The following is a 25604-nucleotide window of genomic DNA, read 5'->3' as shown; positions in this document are numbered from 1 at the left end:
GCAGCTCTGTGCCTCTGGTGGGTGCTGCTATGACTCTGAAGCTCCTCTGGGTGTAAGCGGGTCCAAGGCTCTGGTGGTCACAGTTGCTGTGGAGAAGGTGGTTAGGTTGTAGGGAGGTTGCTCCTAGGTCTCCTGGGCTCCAGTAGGTGGGGGTCCTAAATTACATTTTTAATACCAAAATAAGTAATGTTTTATTTTGTCCATGATATTTCTTTCTGTATATTCAGGCAACACAAATATTTCTATTTTTATCTTTCATCTAAATGAAACATAAATGGTACAGTTATGAAAATAAAACTTTTGATGTATTTTCCAAACTGAGAACTTCAGAAATCAATGTGTATTCTTGTGTCTTTTTTCTCTGAAAGGGACCTTCTTATCTTAGAAATAGTTCATAATTTTTGTTTACTCCCTTGTTGGTGCTGAAGCAACATGTCTCCAAATGGCGCTACAGGGCCTGTTTCACTTTGTCTCCAGCGCATGGAAATGATTTCATCCTTAGCCAGCATCCCCTTCTTCGTTTATGTAATTTGGAAATCCAGGGAGTGGATGGCTCAGAGGTAGCCCTAGTGTACTTGATGATTTGGCTTCTTTATTCTTGATAGAGGGCCTCTCTGAGTCTCCTAGGTTGGTCGTTGAACTTGTTCTTTTTCTGTGGCCTCTTAAGGCCTGAGATCCCAGGTGTGTGCCGTTATACCTCACTCAAGTTCTAGTTCTGTTATCACAGCTTTGATGAAACTGCCTGTTACCACTGGTATCTTGAACCTCGCTTTGATGCCCATCTTTCTCAGTTTTGTTCACTATTTTATTTTCTCAGTTCTGTATCTAATTTTCTGGGTCTTTCCATGATTTCCATCAGTTTTTATTCACCATGTGCTTGATAATTCTGTTTTTTTCCTAGTCTGGATTTTCAGACATGGCTGAAGAATATTTCACCACCAGTTTGGTGATTCCATCATCTCCATAGTCTTGTACCCCAGCTTCTGTTTGGACCATTAACTCTCCCACAGCCTCTTATTGTCACCTTGTCTGACAGTTTACCGTTGATGCCCGCAAACCCGGGAGCACAGTCCTGACTCAGTTCTAAGGATGGCTGTCACTCCACCTCATCTCCTTTTTTTTGTTTGTTTGCTTGTTGTTTGTTTTCTTTTCCAGACAGGGTTTTTCTGTAGCTTAGAAGCCTGTCCTGGAACTTAGTCTTGTAGACCAGGCTGGCTTCGAACTCACAGAGATCCGCCTGCCTCTGCCTCCAAGTGCTGGGATTAAAGGAGTGCACCACCACCACCTGGCTCCTCATCTTCCCTTTGTTTCCTTTCCTCTGTGGTGAAATGTGACACCCTTTTCTTTTCCTCTTGTTTTTAGGCAGGTCTCACTGTGTTACTATGTAGACCAGGCTGGCACAAATGCACAGAGATCTACTTGCCTTTGCCTCTCAAATCCTGCTGGTGGAGGCTTGTGCTACCCCAGCTGGCTTGTGGTCTGTACATTTTTTCAGTTTGTTTCTTTACTCCTCTTTGCTATACTTCACCTTAATTATTTTCTAATTATTTCAAACATTATATCCTGAACGTCACAGTAACTGCTTCTGAGTTTGTAACTTCTGGCTCACAGAAATTTTATCCTTCCCAAGTTAAATTTATTCAGACCTGAAGCCATTATTAGGTTCTTGTGCTTTCTGAAGATTTTTGGACTCTGGAATGGTATCTTACTCCCCCCCCCCCCACACACGTTTTTTTTTTAAACTTCTGTATATCCTTAGATAATCTTACACTTAACTATACCTGGGAACACTTTTTTATGCCTACCTCCTCTGCAGCAGGTGACAGAACACATTCATATTTATGCATTCTGGCAGTCTAGCCAGTGGATGGCTCAGATGTAGGGCTGTCTAGTTGTTCAGTTTGTGCTAAGACCTGTCACTGGCAAGTTCTTATTGACTGTTGTCGGTATCGTAACTCACATTTTCATTATTCTCAGAAAAGGAGAGAATGACTCCATCTCAACTACATTTATGACATTTTCTTAAAGATCCTGACTGACCTTGTCAGAGTTCTAAGTTCACCCTGGGCCAGGCACTGAGTCTCGAGACACACGGTTCTTAACTCTGGGAATGGCTAAAATCCACTGTAACCCCAGCAAGTTGGGCAAATACAGTTCCCAAAAGGGAAAGAAGTGGATCAGAAAAAATAAAGACAAAATGAAACAACAGGAGCCAGCCCCTACAACAAGACAATAAAACCCCCGGGCAGTTGCTATACAGACGATGTTTCCACAGTGGTTGCTATTCTGGAAGCTTCCCTTGTTGTCTTCTCATAGCAATGCTAGGAACATGTTCACCAAACTTGACCAGGTGGAGTACACATAGAAGTTGCCTTCTTGACCTGTGCCCCTAGAGAATCAGCGGGGCACTGGTGTGGAATGATGCTGGTGGTTCCTCTTTACTCCTGGTGGGGCGGTAATGCATGATATTATTTCCCAAGCATTGTAAACAGTTGTAATTTTCTTAGCACATTCATAAGCATGGTCTAATTTGAGAGAGGCTGAGTATCTCACAATGTGAAAGTCTGAACTGAGATCTGCACCTAGCTGCACGGCTTCTAAAGGCTGTTGTCGCCGGTGTAGCCTGTCTGCGTTCATCCTTCTCTCTTGCTCTCTCCCTCTGTTTTAAAGATTTATTTCATGATCATGTGTGTTTCTCCTGCATGTATGTGTGGGCACCATGTGCATGCCTGTGGAAATTATATATGGTCGTGAGCCTATGTGTAGGTGCTGGGAATCAAACCCAGCTCCTCTGCAAGAACAAGCACATTTTTTGTTCTTCTTTTCTTTTTTCTTTTTGTTTGTTCTTGTCTCATACTATACACGCCAGCTGCAGCCTCTCCACCTCCACTCCTCCCAGTTCCCCCACTACCTCTTCTTTCCCCCAAATCCACTGCTTCTCTATTTCCTTTCAGAAGAGAGCCGGCCTCCTGGGCATTCTTAATAGATGAGCCCCTTCTCCACATCCCTCTAGCTTCTTTTGTTAGACTTATGTCTGTTAAGGATTACAACCAATTCATATACAGAGGCCATCTTTTTCAAAGCCATACAGTACAGTTAGTACCGTAAGAGGTATGCACTTTTCTCATGGACTCGTATCGGTACCATGTATGTCGGAGTGGCAGGAAGGACATGATCCAGGGCAGGGCTTCCTAGGAATGAATCAGTGTAGACACATGAGACTATGATAAGTGGCCAACTTGCCTTTAATTGGTTCTAATCTAACCTAATTATGTGTCTGTACATTTTCCCACGAAGAAATAGATATTTTACAAACAGATAAACACACAAAATGTCATCGGAAACCTGGCATGCTCTTTATCGTCTTCTAATCTAGGTTACTATCTATTCATGGTTTGATAAGGACCAACCAAGACAATGAGGTTTTGGTTTCTTGGTACGTATTCCTTTTCCTTCAAATATGTTGTGGGCCTGAGTCAAGTTTGCTCTGCAGTGCTTGGCTGGGGCTTGTGCAACCATGGTTACGGCACAGTGCTGATCCTTCCAGAGCTACACTGTGACTCAGCTAGCTTTTGCTACACAATTGCGCTTGTATCTGCAAGTGGATGGCTTTTAAAGACTGAGCTTTCTTAAGCCTCCATGGTATCCAGTAATAAAAGTTGGGAATTCTTTTCTAAATAAAATGTAATATAATTATGTAGGCCTGTTTCCTGAGCATTGCATCATATCTTCTTTAAGCCAGTTTGGCCCCATGGTGATCGGTGCCTGCGGCCTGATATGTGGCCATGGTGAGCTGCATGCACTCTAAAAACTGTTTATATATTCTCTCTTGTCCTGATATTAAAATGAAACCCCTAACTCCTGCTGTCTTCAGAGCTAAGTACATTGTGATGCTCAGAATTCACATAATCATTTTTTTTTTTGTCATGAACTGGTATTTCTTTTTTTCAAATGTTCCACCCACTCACCATTTCAGTCTTCAGTTCCTAGAGAGGAGTTGAAATCTGTTGCTTGCTGCTTAAAGGGATATGATGTTTGACAAACACGGAAAGAGTCACAGTGGCGTTCTGACTGGCAAAGCTGCCCCAGGCAGCTTTATCACAGGATTTCTGGGCCCATGTGCCAAGCTGAACAGCCTTTGAAAGTAGGTTTATATTTATCTACATGTACTTATCCAGTAAGTTGTTCTGGCCTCTTTGCATTTAGTCTTGTTTGTTATAGCTGATGGACTGTAGAACGAATTATAATTGGTTTTAATAATACAAACGCCGAGTCAGATATAGGGGTAAATGTTGAAAGATCAGAGAAGCAGAGCAGAGGGTCATTAGTTCCTCCATCCTCTGACTCCTCAGACAGAATGAGCGACCCTGTTTCTAGGAACTCTTAGACAGAATCTTCAGACTGAATGCTCTGAGCTGTCTCCTCCTGCCTTATATCCCCTCCCTGCCCAGCCACATCATTCCTGTCTCCATCTCCCTAGGGCTAGGATTAAAGTTATGTGATCCCAAGTGTTGGGATCAAAGGTCTGAATCTATTCATCTTTTAGACTGATTGTATCTTGTATAGCCTAGGGTGGCTTTGAACTCACAGAGATCTTTCTGACTCTGTCTCCTGAGTGCTGGGTTTAAAGGTGTGTGCCACCACTGCCTGGCCTGTATGGCTAACTAGTGGCTAGCTCCACACTCTGATCTTCAGGCAAGCTTTATTCGTTATAGCACAAACAAAATCTCACCACAGTGGACCCCTGCAGTCAGTCATTTAGGGCACTGGATTCTCCTTAGGACCTGGGAAGAGGCAGGTTAAGATTTCTTAGTTCTGAGTTGGAGCCTGAGATTTTTGTGTGTCTGAAAAGACCCCAGACAACTGCCATGCTGCTGGTTGCGAGTGACAAGGATCTAGATCCCTTGTCTGAGAGAGGATGCCCAGGAATCTCGTTTAGACTTACCTGCTATCTCCCATACCTAGCAAAGCGATTGGTACTAAGTAGATGTCCAATGTACCTTTTTGGAATGAACGGATGGACGTGTGAGAGAACTCCCTGTGCCTATGCTTAATTTCAATCTGAAGCATATCTATGTTAGAAAATCCTAAATTCTTCAAAAGAAAAGAAACTTACTGAATCTCCCTGCTCAGCTTGCATCTGCATTTCTTTAGTGATACTTGGCAGCTGTTACTAGCATTGATGGCTGGGTTAAAAATTAGCCATTGGGGGACATTGGGGGAAATGTCTTCTAGGAGTTCACTCTTGAGGCTTAATTTTCATTTGTGTATTAGATACTTATTTTGGCTGATGGATGTAAAAATGGTCTTTAGTGCAAATCGTTTAAGGGAAACTATGACCTATACTTCGTGTAAAATTTTACAAGCATTATTTTATGCACGTATGAGAAGAAATAGGTTGTAAGAGGTCAGGATTTCCCCCTAATAGGTAACAGAAGCAAACATATTTTGGTCTTTCTCCCCTTTGCATCTTTAAATATTATTACAGTCTATAACCGCAATATAGCATTAAAACAGACAATTTTATGGATGTCATAGCTCATGGCTGTGGAGAAGCTATCAACTAAGACATGAAGGGTGCATTCAGGATGAGGAGATTCTGTGTTATTGTATTGCCCTAGTCATTGCTGGTACTCAATCCCTCCCTCCCTCCTCCCTCCCTCCTCCTCCTCCTCCTCCTCCTTCTCTCTCTCTCTCTCTCTCTGCCCCCTCCCTCCCTCCCTCCCTCCCTCCCTCCCTCCCTCCCTCCCTCCCTCCCTCCCTCCCTCCCTCCCTCCCTCTCTTCCTTTACACATCCACCCTAAGTCTAAACCAGCCTTGAATCTGTAGTCTCCCTGCCTCAGCTGCCCAAGAGCTCTTTGTGGTTATAGGGAGTTATAGGCATGTGCCACCAAGCTTAGTGCTTTTGAGTGACAGAAGCTGGTATGGCAATCTGAATATTTAAGTCCTACCAGTTTTAAATTTGAATCATTGAAGAATATTGTTGTGTGGAGCAGCAGTCTGCGTCCCGCCTCCCAGCTTCCGGCCACTGGCTAGCTTTACCCAAAATAATTACATGGAAACTATATTCTTTTAAACATTGCTTGGCCCTTTAGCTCTAGCCTCTTACTGGCTAATTCTCACATCTTAATTAACCCATTTCTAATAATCTGTGTAGCACCACGAGGTGGTGGCTTACCAGGAAGGTTCTTAACCTGTGTCCATCTTGGAGAGGAGAGCTATAGCATGTGCCTCACTTCCCTTCTTCCCAGCATTCTGTTCTGTCTACTCCACCACCTATGTTCTGACCTATCAGGCCAAGCAGTTTCTTTATTAATTAATCAATGAAAGCAACAGATAGACAGATGACCCTCCTCCATCAGAATATTTTCCCTTGACAAATCCAAACCATTGGTGTGTGTTTTATGGAGTCATATAATTGTGTGTGTATGTGGAATGCATGTGTATTTGTGCTCCTGTGTATATATATTGAGATCAGAGATCAGCATCTGGTGCTTTCCTTGAAAAAAAAAAAACTAGTTTTTGAGTCATGGCCTCTTTTTGAACCTGAAGTGTAAATGGAGGTTTTTCCATCCTGCTGGCCCCAGAGCAATTTCTAAATAACCATCCAGAGGCTTTAATATTAATTATAAATGATTAGTCGATGGCTCAAGCTTGTTACTAGCTAGCCCTTACTTTTAAATTAACTCATTTCTATTAATCTGTAATCTGTGTCCTGCCATGTAGCCCGTGACTACTGGTGGTGCTCTGGCAGGTGACTCCTTGGGCAGCTACTGGCATGTCTCCTAGATTCTGCCCTTTTCCTATATCTCTGCTTGGATATCCTGCCTATCTCTGTCCTGTCTTGGCATAGGCCAAAGTAGCTTTATTTATCAACCACTAAGAACAACACATATTTTCAGTGTACAAGATCCCACAGCACTGGAGCTCACCAACAAGGGTGAGCTTGCTAGCTAGGAAGTTCTAAAGAGCTTCCTGTCACTACCTCCGCAGCACTGGGGTTTCAGGTGTGAGCCACTATGCCTGTCTCTTAAAGCTGGTGCTAGGGACCCAAACTCAGGTCCTCATGCCTGTGTGGAATGTGTATCACCAACTGAAACGTCCTCTCTAGTCCTGCTCTGTCTAAAAAGAGAATCGGTGGGTAAAGGTGACAAACCTGGATGAACCCGAGCAAAATACCTTGCCGTAGGATTTCTTAGCCTTGCGGACATTTGATACACACTGACAGTCTCTAACAGGTATTTTTCAGACTCACTAGGCCTTGGCACAGAGCTTCTAACTTGTTCTATACTGCATTTTATTTCTTTATCTCTGACTCAAAGGCAGTCCCTAAATTTTGTGTTTCTGAAGGATGTTTACTTGTGAAAAAAACCTACGTGTGTTTGAAAACTATAACAGATGGTTTAAAATGTGAGTCATTGGCAAACATTACAATGTTCAGATTTCTAGAGACTGCATGCATCACTACCTTCCAGAACCCTGGGGCTGTTACAGCCTGCTGTCATTGAAGTTCTTTCAATCTTCATTGCAGGCTATAGCTACTGCCCATGTTTTTTTTTTTTTTTTTTAAAGAGAATGTTAGCATGCTGCTTGCAGCCACGCTGGAGTCCCGTGTACTTCCACAGTCCTCTGGTGTATGCTGTCACAAACATGTCATAGCCGAGGCTTGCAAGAGGCGAGGAACATGGCAGCATTGTCTGATCTTCAAGTTAACTTTCCTCACTCTCTCTGGCTTGATTTTGAACCTTATGTGCTCGGTCAAACCCAGTTCTGCATCTGTGCTTTGTAGCTGTCCTTTGCTGTGATCATAATGTAGACCCCTCTTCAAGTTTGCCCTGGATTTTTCTGTGCTTCTGGGCCTTAGGAATACATTTCGTTGCCCTTGAAGTAGATTTCTACTATAGGAACAAGATTATAAATAAGGACAGAAAAAATAGATCCTTCCAGGGCACCATTATTCTTCTTTTCCCTTTTGCATTTTGGGATGGCGGTAGCTAAAGAAGAAAACAAATTTATGAAGAAAAGAGAAAAATATTGTTAATTTAAGGAAATTATTGAAATGAAAAATATTCCGTTCCACTGTTAACTTTAAACCCAGGTGTATATAGATTTAGAAGCCTTGCTTTGGGAATAAAGTTCCCATCTGGACTCTTCTGGTTTTCTTCAATAGAATGTAAGTCTTCAGCGTCAGGTGGAGAGGTGCCGTCTAACCTGTATAGGTGTTCATAGCTGTACTGTTGCTAACTGGAGCCTTAGGAGTTAACGAGGATCAAAAATGAAGGCTCATAGGAGGCAGGGTCTTCTCTTTTTGCCCACACGGTTGAGACCTGAAATATTACCAGCAGGTATTAGAAAATTGTATCAAAGATATGAGAACTGCAGATTCTACTGCTGTAATATACTCATGTGCTTGGTCACATAACTGATCATTCAGAATCAGTAGATTTTTTTTTTAATAGGAGGAGAAGGAAACTAAATCATCTCTTTACCTTTAACACAGCTACATTCTTATAAAGACTGAATTTCACTTGTTAAGCGCTCACTGTTTGCATTTGGACACTTGCAAATCTCAACGGTGTCACTGTGTATTTCAACAGAGAGAAAGAAAAATACACACATATGCATGCATACATACATACATACATATATAATATTCATCAGTATTTTTGTGTATATATGTGTGATACAGGGTGTAGGTTTTTTTTTTTTTGCTTGTTTTTGTTTTTTCTTACTCTTTACTCTTTGGGCTTTCTACTCTTTGGGGGACCTACCACCCAGCTCCCAAATAAATACACACACAGAGGCTTATTCTTTTGTATGAATGCCCGACCTTAGCTTGGCTTGTTTCTAGCCAGCTTTTTAAAAATTATCCCATCTATCTTTACCTCTGGACTTTTGCCTTTCTTTATTCTTATATGCCTTTCTTTACTTCTTATTCTGGGGGTTGTTGTGTACCTGGGTGCTGGTCCCTGATGTCCTCCTTTTTTACTTGCTCCTCTGTCTTCCTTTCCCTGATTTTTCTTCCTATTCATTCTTTCTGCCTCCCAACCCCGCCTATCCCTTTTCCTGCCTTGCTATTGGTCATTCGGCTCTTTATTAGACTAATCAGGTGATGGGGAAGCTTTGTCAACCAATTATCTTTAAGAGGTGGGGCCAAGTTAGGGTGTGGCTTTCTGGGATCCAGAGAAAAATGGTGCACGCTCTGTGTGGGTCCCTCGAAGCACAGCCGAGCTTGGACTTCTCGTTCCTGTTTCATGAGTTTTCCTCTTACACTAAATAAAAATATAATTGTTTTATCTTTTAGTTAGTCTGCTTATTTCCCGAACTGAGTTAATTCAACAATCAGGTGTTTTAGACAGGCATAGAAACACATTTAAACAAATGCAACATAAAAGAATGAAAAAAATGGTTCACAGCATAAATAAATGTAACACATCTTAAAATAATATTCTATCACACAAGTGCGTGTGCAGTGGGCAAACAAATGTGCATGCTTGCACATAGAGATGAGAGGCTCAGGTGTTGCTCTTTGGGTGCCATTTAGCATGCATTTTGAGTCAGGATCTGTCAATGACCTGAGCTCACCACAAAGGTTAGGCTAACCAGCCAGTAAGCCACAGGGATCCATTCTGCCCACCATCATGTCCCACTCCTTTTAATTTTTTTTTAATGTAGATTGTGGCAGTCACACTCAGGTCCTCATGCTTGCAAGGCAACCACTTTACTAATGAATTATCTTCCCAGCCCATTGTGATTACTGTCTTAACCAATACCCTTCCCTATGTTTTGAGTGTAAATAGAATCGTAAGACTGTTGTTGTGAGAATCAGTAACTGCATTTATCACAATCATTTATGTAACTTCGCAAGTTTTTAATAGCCCTGAGCCTGTCTCATTTTTATAGTTAGGAAACTTGTTATTTTAATGTGACTCACTTCGAAGCTTATTATGAATGTTTAGAAATTTTTATAGCCTTTTGGTTATTGCTGCTGCTGCTTTTCTTCCTCCTAATATTTTTTCATAGCTCAAAACTGAAGCAAGTCAGTTAGTGAGGTTCCCAGGGTCTGCCTCCCAGAGTTTCCTTAACAAGCTGGCCTGGGAGGAATCACCAGTAAGCCTTTGGAGGCTGGCAGGGTGAGATCAGGACACCCGCCTTGTGGACTCTGGTGAAGACCTTCTTCCTGACTTACAGATGGCCACCTTTGTTCAGTGGTCACATATGGGAGAGAGCAAGAAAAAAATGGAAAATTCTAGTGTCTTTGCTGATGAGAATACTGCTATGATCCTAAGGGTCCTGTCCTCATGACCTCATCTGACCCTACCTCTATATCCCACATTCAAATTTTATCACTTTAGAGAGTAGGGGTTCGTATAACTTCAACAAATAGTGATCCTGTTACCCAAGCTAGAACTTACACCAGAAATTGAGAAATACTGACAGGGTTTGTATAAAGCACAAATAGTGGTTTTCTTCGAATGGTAGGATTATAGGAGATTCTCTTAATTTTTAATTAATTGAAAGAATGTTGCTTTTATAATTGGAAAAATACAATAGTGTTATTTTCAAAGGAAGATGAAACTGGATCAGGATTTCACAATAGTTTTGAAATTTTCAGATTTTAATTTTATTTTGATGGGATTTTCCTGAGGATTAATAGGACTACCATTAATCCTGCTTTAAGGATTTGGTTCTGGACCCATTAGGGAGTCTAGGAAGTAGTTTCTGTTGTCCTTTCTCTATTTCCGGTAGATAGCAATAAGAATTGCCATGGTGCTGACATGTAAGTTATACTGGTCATGCAAAAAAATAAAATAAAAATAAAAACCCACGGAAATCTGCAGTAGCCACAGAAAAAGGCAGGCACATTTAATTCCAATGTTTTAAAATTGAGTTAATAAGCACAGGAACCATGTATTGTATTTATTATTTAATTAATCATTTTAGGTTCTAAAATTTAAGTTATTAAAGAACTATTGGCTCATGTTCATGACAAATTTAACACTGATTAATTGTATTTTTGTAATGTAATGCAGGCCAATGGAGACAGCGGGAATGCTTGGGGCATCTCTAGACATCTTGTCTCTCATTCTGGAAGCTCGAGGCAATGTTTTTTGTTTTGCTTGGTGGATTGCCCTGTGAGAACCCTCTATTCTGAACTTCCTTGAGCATCGTTTCCTATTATGCATTCTCTTGTGGAAAGAGTCTGTCAGTGGATGTTTTTTCTCAATTAATCCTACATCTGAATGTAATATTTCTAGTTTTTCGGGTCTGTAAATCAATAGATTAGAAATGGCTTGCAAGGTAGTCATGTTTTTTGTCACGTAGGGACCTGACTGCTTGCCAAATAAATCATGACGTTGTGATATATTATTTCCAGTTGTTATAAGTTTTCAATATTTATTGTATCAGTCATACAAAGTCAGGATCCAGTTATTTAATTTCACTTATGTCTGTATTTGAGATGAGAATCCCTCTCTCCATTTTGAATTTGAATTTCCTACTCTCTTTGAGTTAAATTCCAAGCGTGTCTATACAAGCAGCCACAGAATCTACAGAGACAAACAGGAACAAACTGCTTCTGTGTTTACAGATGAACTAAGACATGCTCCCTGGTTAACTATCTCCAAAATCATAATTTTTCCCACTGGAATAGGTTTTTTGGTTATTTTATACTTTAAATGATTTTTGCCTCTGTTGCTTAGTAATCTGGTTCCTGGACAGTAGTGAAACAAGTCAGCTTGGTCCCGAATCGTAGGTGTATGATACTCATTGACCATTCAGGCAGTCACCTGACAAGTGACTCCCACACGTGAAAGCACGAACTCTGTTGAACCCCAGGCTAGTTCTGCAGCATGGCTAATGCCACACTACCAGAGTTGCCTTCTTAGCTTGAAAAATTCTATTTTGGCAATGATGAAATAAAAAAAAAAATCAAAGCAAAACTCTTCAACTTTTTTCCCTCTTTTATCAACAGGACACAAAAATTGCTTCACTGGAGCGAAACATCCGGGACCTGGAGGATGAGATCCAGATGTTGAAAGCCAATGGTGTGCTTAACACGGAGGATCGTGAGGAGGAGATCAAGCAAATCGAGGTGTACAAAAGCCACTCCAAGTTTATGAAGACCAAGGTAGGTCTCAGAGTCTCAGCCCTTCATGGTCTCAATTCGAGGGGAGAGTATGGTTTACCTGCTGTCTCCAAGACATGAAATACACGGATAGTAAGGCAGAACACGGGAAATTTAAATTCAGATTTAAAGGCTACAAAGGGGAGCCTGAGGGGCTGCCTTGTGTTTCTCTGTCCCCGGACCTCACAGGTTTCGGTCTCCCCACTTTTCCAGCTACCACTTTGATGCGCTGCTCTGCCTGGTGCTTGCCCTTCACTGGACAGCGGGGTCTCAGAAGGCGCTGCTCTCGCAAGCTGTTAACACGTTTAAGAACTGTTACGATATTCTTGCTTTTAGCATAAGGCAAATAATTTTAAGTGTCAGTGCTTCCATTTAGTGAAATAATGCAGCTTTTCTAGGATGGAGTTTCCTTCTTTGTGAAATAGGGATGAGAAAAGTGGCTCCATCACTGAGCTGCTCTGGTATTTCCCAGAGAGTTCGTTTAGAGCAGGTGGTCAGCCTTGCCTGGCCTCCAGAAGCCCTCAGCAAGCACTGGGTGTGGCCTGTGTTTGTTTCTCACGTGGCTACTCTTCAATATTCAGGAAGCGTTATTAGAGGGAGCCTCTCCATTAGTCTATATCGCTTTTATTTGTCCGCATTTAGCTTTGGGCTGTATGCGAGAAGATCCGAAATGTTTAGTTTTACATATGCATAACCATGAGGCTTATGAGCAGCCACAGATAGATCTTTTGAGACTGGAGATGCTTTTTACAATTTTTTTAATTGAAAAGAGAGTCTTCTGTCATATAATACATTCCAATTACAGTTTCCCTTCCTTCCATTCCTCCTAGCTCCCCCAACTTCCCCTCTTCCCCCCATTTCCTTTATAGAAAAGAACAAGGCCCCAAGAGATCACAACCAAACAGGACAAAATAAGATACAATAAAACAAAGCAAAAGTCCTTATATCGAGGGCTGGTCAAAAAGAGTTCCAAGAGCAGATGAAAGAGTCAGAGAGACACTTACTACCACTCTTAGGAGTCCCACACCAACATCAAGCCGTTACCTATAACATATACACAGAGGGTCTAGAGAAGACACATGCGGGCCCATGAACTGCCATTTCTGTCTCTGTGAGTCCATGTAGACCTTGCTTAGTTGATTCAGTGGGCCACGTTCTCCTGGTGTCCTCCATCCCCTCTGACTCCAGCCCTTCCTCCCCATCTTCTGCTGGGTTTCCCTGTCTCCAAGGGGAGGAACCCAGTGGATATCTCCAATTTAGACTCTCTCTGCATAGTATTTGACTGTACTTTTCTATTGCTCTGATAAGCTGTTTTGTTTCTGAAAGCAATTACTACTTGAAGTGACTCAGACCCACCTCCAGCTTGTCTTTGCCAGCAGGGAGGCTGTAGAGAATTGATTATGTCACCCAGCAACATTTTCTGCCTCTATAAAGTGGGGCAGCACTGACAGACTTAGAAATGACTCACACGGATTAAATGGGGGCTGAAAAAGACGATGCAATTAAGGTGCTTGACTAAAAAAAAATGGTTAATAATTGTAAACATTATCCTTAAAGAACTATAACCCAATTAATAATAGTGATGAAATGCTGTTATTGTTGAACTGATTTGGAGAGTGGCTTTGTAATGAATACAAATCTGTTATACCTCATAAAAATGTTAGACTGCTCAATATTAAGTAAATATACTAGTAGGAGTCAAATTTTATGTTTTCTGGTTGAAAACATGTTCTTATTGGATTGGGGCATAACATTGATTGCTCATTTCTTTATTGACGTGTCTTGATTCTTCTACACTGAGGAGTGAGCAGGATTCCTATTTAAGCTTGGGAATGCTGGTTACAGTCCATTGGAGGGAAATACTTGAACTGTCAAGAAAGCCACGTGCCCTCAGTTTGATACTGCCCTGGAAATTGGAACTGCATTGGGGTGGGGGAGGGGCTCTGAAAATCTCTGTAATTAAAGTAAGTAGCACTGAAGATCTACATTATTTATGTAAACATGGCACTGTAGCCAAACCAGGACAGCATATTTTGGGAGAAGGTAGAAGACAAATTGTAAAAGTGTAACTGCAAAGTTTTAGAATTCGAACTGTCAGGAAGCCAGGGTATCGTATATATTCCGCAGGTAGCAACCCCTGCGCCTAGTCAGTCCTTTGGCATATAAATAGTAGCCTCAAGAGACAAGGCCCCTCGAAAGACTCTCTGTCCTATGAAACTCTTCCTTGATGGAGACTCAAATTTCTACTCCACCTCCAAAGGCTTCGAGGATTTGGACTGTGAAACCCAAGTCTAAGAGCCCATTGAAAAGTACTAGTTACTTTCAGCTACATCATTAAACTTCTGATAATGTAATGGATCATATCAATAATTGCTTTTCCAAACAGTGATGACACCCCTTTCTGTAGAAGATTTTATTCCTAGCTTAATACAGTTTTTATCGCCTGACTTCAGTATTTCTGTGTTACCTCTCCTCTCTTGTCTTCAGTGCTTGTCAAAGGTACCACTGTGCTGTTATGGGTCTCCCCTTCTATTCTGAGCTTGTAACATATTTTATAAACCTCTGACAGATTACAAACCTCATAACCCACTGCATAACAATAAGCATGTCACTTTCTCAACACTAGGGGGATGTATCTGCGGTGGAACAAGAGCTATTTTCCTTGGCCAAGTGGTGTAGATGGAGACTGCTTGTTCATTTCCCAGCCACTCAGACCCGAATAATCACACAGAAACTATATTAATTACAACACTGCTTGACCAATAGCTTAGGCTTCTTATTAACTAACTCTTACATTTTAAATCAACCCATATCTACTCATCTGTATGTTGCCATGAGGCTGTGGCCTACCTGGTAAGGTTCTGGCATTCCGGCATTTGTCTTCTTCAGCAACTTCATGGTATCTTGTTGACTCTGCCTACTTTCTTCCTATATCTCTGTTCAGATTTTCTGCATGGCTTTACTCTGTTAAGCCATTGGCCGAAAGGAGCTTCTTTATTAATCAATGGCAACAAAACGTAGTCACAGCATGCAGAGGGGAATCCTCTCCCCTTTCTGTCCAAATAAAAAGAAAGACTTAAATATAGTAAAATTACATATAACAAATAAGGTATCAAGCAAGAATTACAGTTATAATATTTATATCTATTTTATCTTTTATCATAACTAAGGAAAACTATAGTTACAACTATCTATTCTTTAACTCCATCAAAGACCCCAGAAGGATATACTATTACCTAAGTTAACAAGAAGTGCATTATGAGCAACTTCCAAAACTCTAGAATTGACAAGAGACATGTCACTGCCTGGACAGTCACCCAAAGTTCCTCTGCAATATCGAGGCACCCATCTTTAACCTACAGACCTATAGTATATGGGAGACTTTTCTATGAAGCAGGAAATTTCAATGACAGTTCTGCCTATATTGGCAGTTTGTCAGTCACTTTCTTCTGTGTCCTACGGAATGTCTGACAGACTCCTTTATGTAGCAGGAACCCCAAAGGACTGTTTCACCTTCTTTAGGCAGTGTCAGCAGTCATTTTTCTGTGGGTCCTGCAAGTCCAGTCAAGCAGTTCGTGTAAGAGCAGTTTCTTAACCAAATAGCTAACAAACCTCATGAGGAGCCTCTTTGGTGCCCATCATCCTCTTGAAGTAGATTGGTGCTGCCAGGAGCAGATGTGACTCATTGTCATGAAAAGTCTTAAATTCTTAACACTTTTAAAATGCCATATTCCATAGGTCTTTGAAAAGTTTGAAGCTTATCTGTCTAACTAAAATATATCTCTATATGTCTAGAAAACCTAAGTAACATGAGTACAAACTTGACTATTATAGATGACTATCTATTAACCTGTATTTCTTAATTGCACTTTTAAATGAGCTACACAAACACAATACCTTAATCAAGAGCAGAAATATACATATAACAAAATTGACCTAGAACTTGCATCAATAAACCAAAATCCATACCAATGCAGATCTCTGTAATAAGGTGGGTTTTCCAGAACCTTGTTTGTGTCACAGTTGTAAGTGGGGGAAGAATTCCCAGGCAGGATGAAGTGTGTCTGATGTCCACATGGGCTTCATAGGAGGCAGGTGATGTAATTCCAATGGGCTTTTCTTCTGGCCATCACAGAGAAGCCTTCTCTGGCTTCAATCCTCGTGTATGTTTGATTACGTCACTTTCCATTTTTATTGAGTTTATGGCTATGAAAGAAGCAAAAGGCATATTTTTGGAAATATGTGGGGTTTTTTTTACCCTCCAAATGTATTCCCTGCAGAAAATCCTTTTTCAGTTATTGTCTGCATAAATGTTTACTTAAAATTTACCTCATGGCAATGGTAGTCTGAAAGCTATGTTGAAGAGACTGCCTGTTGAATATTTATAGACTGAATCATCTTTATCACCACCAGCCCCTTTTTGTGGAAGAAAGTAGGTGTGTGTGAAGCCTGCTCCTCACTTCCTGTTCAGTCTTTTCTGTGCGTTAGGAGCTTCATCTGCATTTGCTCCATACCCCAGCCCCAGAACAACTTTCTGCTTGGGTGTTTGTGGTAGTTTTCACAGATGGACATTGGTACTATCAATGTTGTCTTTGCTTAATGCAGACTGAGCTGACAACCTTGGGAAGTTCTAGGCAGAATGGGTTTCATATGTACACTGGCTATATGATTAATGGCACAGTCTGATTTGGGGTCCCAAGCCCCAGTCCTGTGGGTCACAACAGAGCTTAAAGTTTTTTTTAAGTTATCATTTTAGGTAATCCTAATTCTGAAATAAATCTCTTTATTTACATCATGTTCTTGTCAGTCCTTGGGAGAGGAAACTCTTAGTTCTGTTCGACACAGAAATGAATGTGGATTCAGAACTCTAACCTCACGGGTGCTGTGCAATTGGCACACTGCTACCCCAAGCAGTGTTCACGAGGGTCACATTCCCATCAACAAGTCATGGGGAATCTCTCCTGAAGTATTTCAGAATCCTTCTTGGGACCATTTTTTTCCACCCTCCATCAATCCTTTTGATTTGGTGATCTAGGAAATGTGTTCCCTGACATCCTGAGACTTCTCGCTAGTGGTTTGCCTTTCATCTTTGGCTTTTCCATCTGTACCTACTGTGGTAGTTTCTTTTCTGGATTCTGTGAGAAAAATTCTATGACAAAAAACAAGTAAGTAATTTCAAAGTGTTCTCTGTCATTGCAAGGAGGTCAGGGCAGTCGGCACTTGAAGAGCTAGTCGCATTCCCAGTAAAGAGCAGAGGGAGAATGAATACATGCATGTGCTTTTCCCCACTCCCACACTGTTCAGAGCCTCCTCGGAGGCTGCTGTGGGACAATCGTCTGTATCCTGTCAAGTATATTTTAAATAAACACTGACTGGCAAGTAACCAGGCAGGAAGTATAAATGGGTCAACCAGGCAAGAAATAGAGGCAGGGCAATGAGAACAGGAGAATTCTGAGAAGAAGGAAGTTCCTTTTGCAGTACTGACCCAGACACAGAAGAAACAAGATGTGATTGCCTCACTGAATAAGGTACCGAGCCACGTGGCTAACATAAGACGAGAATAATGGGTTAATATAAGTTATAAGAGTTAATAAGAAGCCTGAGCTAATGGGCCAATCAGTTTATAACTAATGTAGACCTCTGTGTGATTTCTTTGGGACTTAACAATTGTGGAAACTCGGAAGGACAAAAAACTCAGTCAACAAGAGGCAATGGTGCTACCTCCCCCCACAGACTGGTCCTTCCACTTCAGTAAACCCAATTAGGAAAATCCTTCATAGGCATGTCAACAGGTCAACTTTGGCTAGACAGTTCCTCACTGAGAGTCCTTTCCTAGGTGCGTGTACAATATTTCAAGCTGCCAATCAAACCTAATTGTCCCATCTACTTTCTTGGTGAGTGTTATGATGTGAAGCCTTCTGAAGATAGAAGTCTCACTCCTGGTGCCATGGGTACCACTCACAACCTCACTCATAGGACCACCATGCTCATGCTCAGCTGCTACGTGAGTGATTTAGGTATTGCTTATGCCATTTTTGTTGTTGCCGAAAACAGCAAAATGCTAAGTGAAATATATGTTAATTAAAAGCATTTAAATGTATGAACTGTTAAGGAATCTCAAAGGCCGAAACAAAGCCCTAGTAGAACTTGAGCTTTAGGTGGAGAACAGGATGTTTATTCAGGTTTCCATTTATCGGATGGGTAGACTTGAGTTTTGGTTTCCACAATTACAAGGACATTGGAGAAATGGTGACTAGTTGAGCTAATTCAGATGAGGCATGTCACCGGAGTGTCACCACTAGCACCACATAAATCCGGGATCCCAGTTGTCTACGCTGTTAGTGGAAGGGGAACCCAAATTAACCCTCCTACTCTGTACACCTCTACATTTTCTAAGGGACCCCAGGAAAAATGGTCTTAAAATTTTGAGCCAAAAGTAAAGTGCACAAGATTTTTTTTCCCTCTGAGACATGGAGGGATCACTTGTAGCTACACTGTGTGATCTGATTCAGAACTTTCAGCTAGGCAGTAAGCTTGAAGGGTCCTGGGTTGGGAGTGTCTCAGGTGCTGGCAGAAACAGATGGTCTAAATAATCACATGACTGATGTCAGTCTCAAGTACATCTCCACAGTTTTCTTTCTTTTTTAAAAATCATACAATCTGTAAGAAAAACAATGGGATACAATAGAATCAGTAATTAAAAGCTTCCTAAATTGGAAGTTATAAGACATGGCCTATGACATTAGTGTGCTCTTCCCATTAAAGTCAACAAAGGAAATGGTCAAAATATGAAGATTGATCAATCAAGGGACTCTAAAACATACCAAGCAGTTTTCATGATAACTAAATAAGATACTGAGGAACAACAGATTATAAGAGCAGAATTTGAAAAGCATAGTCAGTCGTTTAATCATTTAAGATCTGCCAATAGCAGAAGGAATATTTAATAAATCAGGAAACAGCGGAAGAAATTAAATAAGAGAAATAGAAAGGAAAGGCTGTGTAGGACAATAGTCTATAATAAGGCTGAATCAGAGCTCCCATACCACTATGGGAGAGGGGTGTGTGTGTGTGTGTGTGTGTGTGTGTGTGTGTGTAGGGTTAATAGTGATTATAGACTATTGTCCTCCACTAGCCCATCTCCATTAATCTGTGCATCACCATAAGGTCGTGGCCTACCGGCAAATTTCCAGTGGGCTCCAGTGGGGGCATCTTTCTCCTTTGGCAGCTACATGGCGTCTCACTGACTCTGCCTTCTTTCCTCCTCTATCTGCTTGGAATTCCTGCCTTGCTCTATTCTGCTAAGCCACTGACCAAAGCAGCGTCTTTATTAACCAATGGCAATAAAACATATTCATAACATACAGGGGGATTCCACATCATTTGTGGGTTTCTGGAAGAATCCAGAGATTTTGTACATTGCTAGTGGCAAGGAATTGTCACAGACTGTAAAGTCTCATTAGCCCACTGCAGTGGGAGGCAGATGCAGGAGGGTCAGGAGTTCAGAGTTATTGCAGCACAGTGGATCTGAGGGCAAGTGGAGCTGTGGAAGACACTACCTTAAATAGCAACCAAAAAATGCATCCACCACTAAATTTCTTAAAATACTAACCATTTTGTTACCTTGTGGCTTAACAGTTTCACTCTTGGGGTACATTCAAGAAGTGAAGATTGTATCTACAGAACCCTGTACATAAATGTTCTTAATGCCATTATTCAGAACATTCAGAATGCCATTTAAGTTTCTGCTACCTAATAAATGGATAAGTAAAATATACACTAGTAAAACAGCAGAACGTTACTACGTGATAAAAGTGAATAAAGCACTGTCACAGTATAATTCTAGTAAACAGTGTGCGGTGTGAAAGGAGCCACTCAGTCATTGGTCACGTTTTACTGCATTTACGTGAAGTGTACAGAGCATAACAATGCCCAGAGACAGGAAAGGAATCACTGGGTGCATAGAGCTGAGAACATGGGGTAGGAAACAGAATGGTCTCTTCTGGGTTATTTTTATCTCTGAGATGCAGATGTTCTGAGGTTTGAGATGATGGTTGTACAGCTGTAGTGATTGTGAGTTAGTCAAGGTGTGATTAGTAGGTAGGGAGAAGCCTTGCTGTGTGGTCAGTAAGTAGGGAGAAGCCTTTGCCATGAGGGGCGGGGGCATGGAGCCATAGTCTGGCTTCCCAGTGAAGACGGCTGAGTGACAGGAACTATTCCCAGAGTCAAGACCTCTCTTTTTAAAAGTAAAAGTTATCCCCTCTCCCCTGTGTGTGTGCTTCTGTGGAGGAAAGAGAACAACTTTCAGGAAATGGTTCTTTCCTACCATTACCCCGGGATTGAACTAAAGTTGCTGTACTTGGTGACAGGTCTCTTTACCATATAATAAATGTCTTTAAACTAGAAATTATTTTAGCATTAAGTAATAATATTCAAGAGAAAGAATAAAATTGAGGATTTGTTGTTTGTTTTCTCCTTTCTCCCTCCCTCCTTTCCTTTCTTCTACACACACACACACACACACACACACACACACACACACACACCATACCACCTACCACACCATGCCACACTCCCACACAAAGTTACATTGGAAATGAAAATTGGACAAATATTAGCAATAAAAGCTGCTATAGACTTTAAACAAAGAAAGCATTTCTAAAGTTAAAAATAATTGACAGAAGTACAAGAAGCAATTGATAGTTTTCTCATACAGTGGGTAGTTTTAACATATCTTCTAAGCAATAAACAAATGAAACAGACTTCTTAAAGTAAAACATGCTAAATATTTGAGCTTCCCAATTTTCTGAGTTATCTAATGCTGGGCATGCTATTGGATAATGCATGTAACAGTGGCTGAATATATTTGACTTCTCTTTTTAGTATAATATTTTTATTGATTCTTTGGTAATTTTGACAATTATTTTTATCATATTTCTTCTACATTCCTCTCCCTATCTGCTCAGATATGCCATCCTCACAACTTCATGGGGTTTTTTTGTTTGTTTGTTTTTGTTTTTTTGTCTCATTGAGTCCAGTTGATTTTCCCATATACTCATGGGTATGAGGTCATGCACTGGAGCATGGTCAACCTACCAGAGGCCATATCCTTAAAGAAATTGATTCTTCCTCCCCCTCAAAGCCGTCAACTGTCAATAGCACCTCAGCTGGAGGCAGGGATTCATGAGCTCTTCTCTGATCCATGCTGAAATGTTATTGTCATAATATTTTTTTAAAATTTATTTATTTATTATTTATTTTTAATTAAAAATTTCCACCTCCTCCCCTCCTCCCATTTCCCTCCCCTTCCCCCGCATTCCCCCTCTCCCTCCCTCTCCAGTCCAAAGAGCAGTCAGGGTTCCCTGCCCTGTGGGAAGTCCAAGGTCCTCCCCCCTCCATCCAGGTCTAAGAAGGTGAGCATCCAAACAGGCTAGGCTCTCACAAAGCCAGTACATGCAGTAGGATCAAAACCCAGTGCCATTGTCCTTGGCTTCTCAGTCAGCCTTCCTTGTCCGTCACGTTCAGAGAGTCCGGTTTGATCACATGCTCCATCAGTCCTAGTCCAGCTGGCCTTGGTGAGCTCCCAATAGATCAGCCCCACTGTCTCAGTGGGTGGGTGCACCCCTCGCCGCCCTGTTCTCCCTTCTTCTGCTCCTCATTTGGACCTTGGGAGCTCAGCCCAGTGCTCCAATGTGGGTCTCTGTCTCTAGCTTCATCCATCACCAGATGAAGGTTCTATGGTGATATACAAGATATTCATCAGTATGGCTATAGGATCAGGCCATTTCAGGCTCCCTCTCCTCATCTGCCCAAGGATCTAGCTGGGGACATCTCCATGGACACCTGGGAACACCTCTAGAGACAAATCTCTTGCGATCCGTAAAATGGCATAATCTTATACGTGTCTCGGGTAGACAACCACGACTGCTTTCAGGTCACAGGAGCAGTGGTCCTTCCGTGCAGAATGCTTTGTTTCTCGTTGGTCATCTGTGACCTCTGACTTTTGCAGTCTTCTCACACACCTACCTCAGGTGGTCCCTGAGCCTTGGGGGATGTCCCAGTTGCATCTGATTATCCATAGTACTTTGTCCTTTGACTGTCTGTGAGCATCTGTGCTAGCCTTCATTCACTGCATAAAGGAATCTATGGGTATAGAGATGTGGATTTAGAGTGCAGTTTGTTACCATTAACAAAATATTAACACTATATATATATATATAACAAAATAGTAAAACTATTTTGCCAGAAGTTCTTGGCAATAATTATCATACCAGGCATGTGCTTCTCCTGTGGAATGTGCCTCAAATCCAATCAGAAGATCAGTTGGTCACCCCAATAGCATTCATACCAGTGTTTCACCATTGAGCATATCTTGACACATTGATTATTATTATTATTTTTTTAAATTTATTTATTTATTTATTAAAGATTTCTGCCTCCTCCTCGCCACCCCCTCCCATATCCCTCCCCCTCCCCCAATCAAGACCCCCTCCATCGTCAGCCCGAAGAACAGTCAGGGTTCCCTGCCCTGTGGGAAGTCCAAGGACCACCCACCTCCATTCTGGTCTAGTAAGGTGAGCATCCAAACTGCCTAGGCTCCCACAAAGCCAGTACGTGCAGTAGGATCAAAAACCCATTGCCATTGTTCTTGAGTTCTCAGTAGTCCTCATTGTCCGCTATGTTCAGTGAGTCCAGTTTTATCCCATGCTTTTTCAGACCCAGGCCAGCTGGCCTTGGTGAGTTCCCGATAGAACATCCCCATTGTCTCAGTGTGTGGGTGCATCCCTTGCGGTCCTGAGTTTCTTGCTCGTACTCTCTCTCCTTCTGCTCCTGATTTGGACCTTGAGATTTCAGTCCGGTGCTCCAATGTAGGTCTCTGTCTCTGTCTCCTTTCATTGCCTGATGAAGTTTAATATTCAGGAGGATGCCTATATGTTTTTCTTTGGGTTTACCTTCTTATTTAGCTTCTCTAGGATCATGAATTATAGGCTCAATGTCCTTTATTTATGGCTAGAAACCAAATATGAGTGAATACATCCCATGTTCCTCTTTTTGGGTCTGGCTTACCTCACTCAGGATAGTGTTTTCTATTTCCATCCATTTGTCTGCAAAATTGAGGAAATCATTGTTTTTTACTGCTGAGTAGTACTCTAATATGTATATATTCCATACTTTCTTCATCCATTCTTCCATTGAAGGGCATCTAGGTTGTTTCCAGGTTCTGGCTATTACAAACACTGCTGCTATGAACATAGTTGAGCATATATTTTTGTTAAAAGGCTAATCAACCCAATTAAAAAATGGGGCACTGAGATGAACAGAGAATTCTCAACAGAAGTTCAAATGGCCGAAAGACACTTAAGGTCATTCTCAACTTCCTTAGCAATCAGGGAAATGCAAATCAAGACAACTTTAAGATACCATCTTACACCTGTCAGAATGGCTAAAATAAAAAACATCAATGATAGCCTTTGCTGGAGAGGTTGTGGAGAAAGGGGTACAGTCATCCATTGCTGGTGGGAATGCAAACTTGTGCAACCACTTTGGAAATCTGTGTGGCGGTTTCTCAGGAAATTCGGGATCAACCTACCTCTGGACCCAGCAATACCACTCTTGGGAATATACCCAAGAGATGCCCTATCATACACATTGATTATTATTATAGCTTATACCTCAGCTGTAAGTAAGGCTAGGGATGACATCTCCCTCTAAGCAGCCTGCACAGATCCTTCTGGACTATGAAAGCTAGCTAACAGGAAGGAAGCTTTTTGGTCAATACTATCTTGATTTCCCCATGTTCTGTGATCAAAGTGTGTGGTGTATTCAGCAATGATGAGCAGCAAAGGGCAGCAGCAATGGTCTACACTGTATGGTTGTCTCTAGTACACTCCTGGCCAACTGGCAGTGGATTTCCCATTTGGTAACCTATGGCTTTTAGGAGCAGCATTTTTCCTTTTTTAGGTGAATCTAGTGAAACACACACACACACACACACACACACACACACACACACACTATTCACGACTCAAAGGAAAATAATGCATATTAAGAATAGGACTGAATAATGTCTGTACTGCAAATTGAATTAGTGACATCAAGCTAATGTGATATAGCAAAGAAATTAACAGTCACAGTTGTGTCTTGGGTAAGAAATAATGGGTGCTGGGGAATTGGCTTAGTGAGGAAGAGCTCTCATTGTGCAAGCAGGAGGGCCTGAGTTTGGAACCTCAGAATTCAGATAAAAACTGGGTGTGACTACAGGCACCTGTAATCTCATGCTAGGAATGAAGGGGTAGTAGAAGGGGGATTACTGGAACTTGCTGGCCAGCTAGCCTAACTGGTGGTAGGGGGAAGAGAAATAAAAACAATAAACTCCAGGTTCAATGAGAGTCCCATCTCAGGTGAGCAGGTGGGGAGAGATGGAGAACACATGACATCCTCCTCTGGCTTCCATGTGTGTGTGCAAACCTGTGACACATATGTATACACACACACACACACACACACGGAAGGGAAGAGGAAATGAGGGGAAGTGCTAAAAATTAATGAGGTGAATTTAGGAGAAGCAAATAGAATATTTCCAAAGAAGGCACAGGAAGAAAAAATTAAAAAATAAGAGCAAAAATTAATGAGCAGAAACCAAAAATGAACTTGTCTGACTATTACTTTTGATACTGATTTTTGATTTGTTGGTTTAATTTGGCATACTTTCGATGAGATCAAACAAGGAAACATCAAAATAAATGTTTGAGAATGCATAATTCTAGATACCATTGGTAGAAGAGATAAGTAAGTTTTATGAAAATTTCCATCAAATTAATACAAAAACTTAATTGCAATGTGGAATTTTTAGTAGGGAAAAATATATGTTTTTGCCCATGTTTTCTAATGAACATCAAAATAAAAAACAATCCAACTTTACAGAAAAGAATCTCCAAACACATCAAAAGAAACTCTCATAGATAAGTGCATACCAAAACCCAAGTACAACAGCACAGGCAAGAATAGAACAGAGTGCTCTTACCTCAAATCATAGATGAAAAATCCTAAAAGAATATCTGCAAACGGAAGCACTAAAAAATATTATATGTTGTGACTAAGTGAAGCTTTCAAAAAACTACAAGGAACAGATAATGTTGAAAGTCCATTGATGTGACTTATTACAACATATTAAAGGAAGAAAAGCATTGGATGGAGGTAGAATGTTGGATAATATAAGCATTCTTTAATGATTTAAAGAAATTCTTGAAATGATTATAATAAAAGAAAATTTTCTCAAACCTAAAAGTGCATCTTCAAAGATCTAGTTACTATATTTGTTAGTAAATAACATTATTTTTCTGCATGTGAAAGCCAAATGTCAAACTAAATGATGGAACATTGAAAAAGTTTCCCTTGAGACCTAGAACAAGACAGGCCCGTTTTCTGAATGACCTTTTCATGTGGCTTGTGTGGACTTCCACAGAGCGGAGTTTCT

At 41.1% G+C, this 25604-nt stretch overlaps 1 protein-coding gene across 9 annotated transcripts in view; it reads left to right on the top strand.

Annotated features, from left to right (window-relative positions):
* Positions 1-25604, top strand: part of Erc2 (ELKS/RAB6-interacting/CAST family member 2) — an 893871-nt gene that overhangs the window by 281205 nt on the left and 587062 nt on the right. For all 9 annotated transcript variants that reach the window (XR_009057130.1, XR_009057128.1, XR_009057129.1 and 6 more), the window contains one exon: positions 11975-12130. Coding sequence is in view for 6 of the 9 variants with exons in the window: in XM_057769470.1 (XP_057625453.1) it covers positions 11975-12130 (156 nt within the window). In the remaining 3 variants the exon portion in view is untranslated. The remainder of the gene's footprint in view (positions 1-11974; positions 12131-25604) is intronic.

Source organism: Chionomys nivalis, chromosome 5, assembly GCF_950005125.1.
Source record: "Chionomys nivalis chromosome 5, mChiNiv1.1, whole genome shotgun sequence".
NCBI classification, from domain to species: Eukaryota; Metazoa; Chordata; class Mammalia; order Rodentia; family Cricetidae; genus Chionomys; species Chionomys nivalis.
This window is presented reverse-complemented; position numbering and strand designations above follow the sequence as displayed.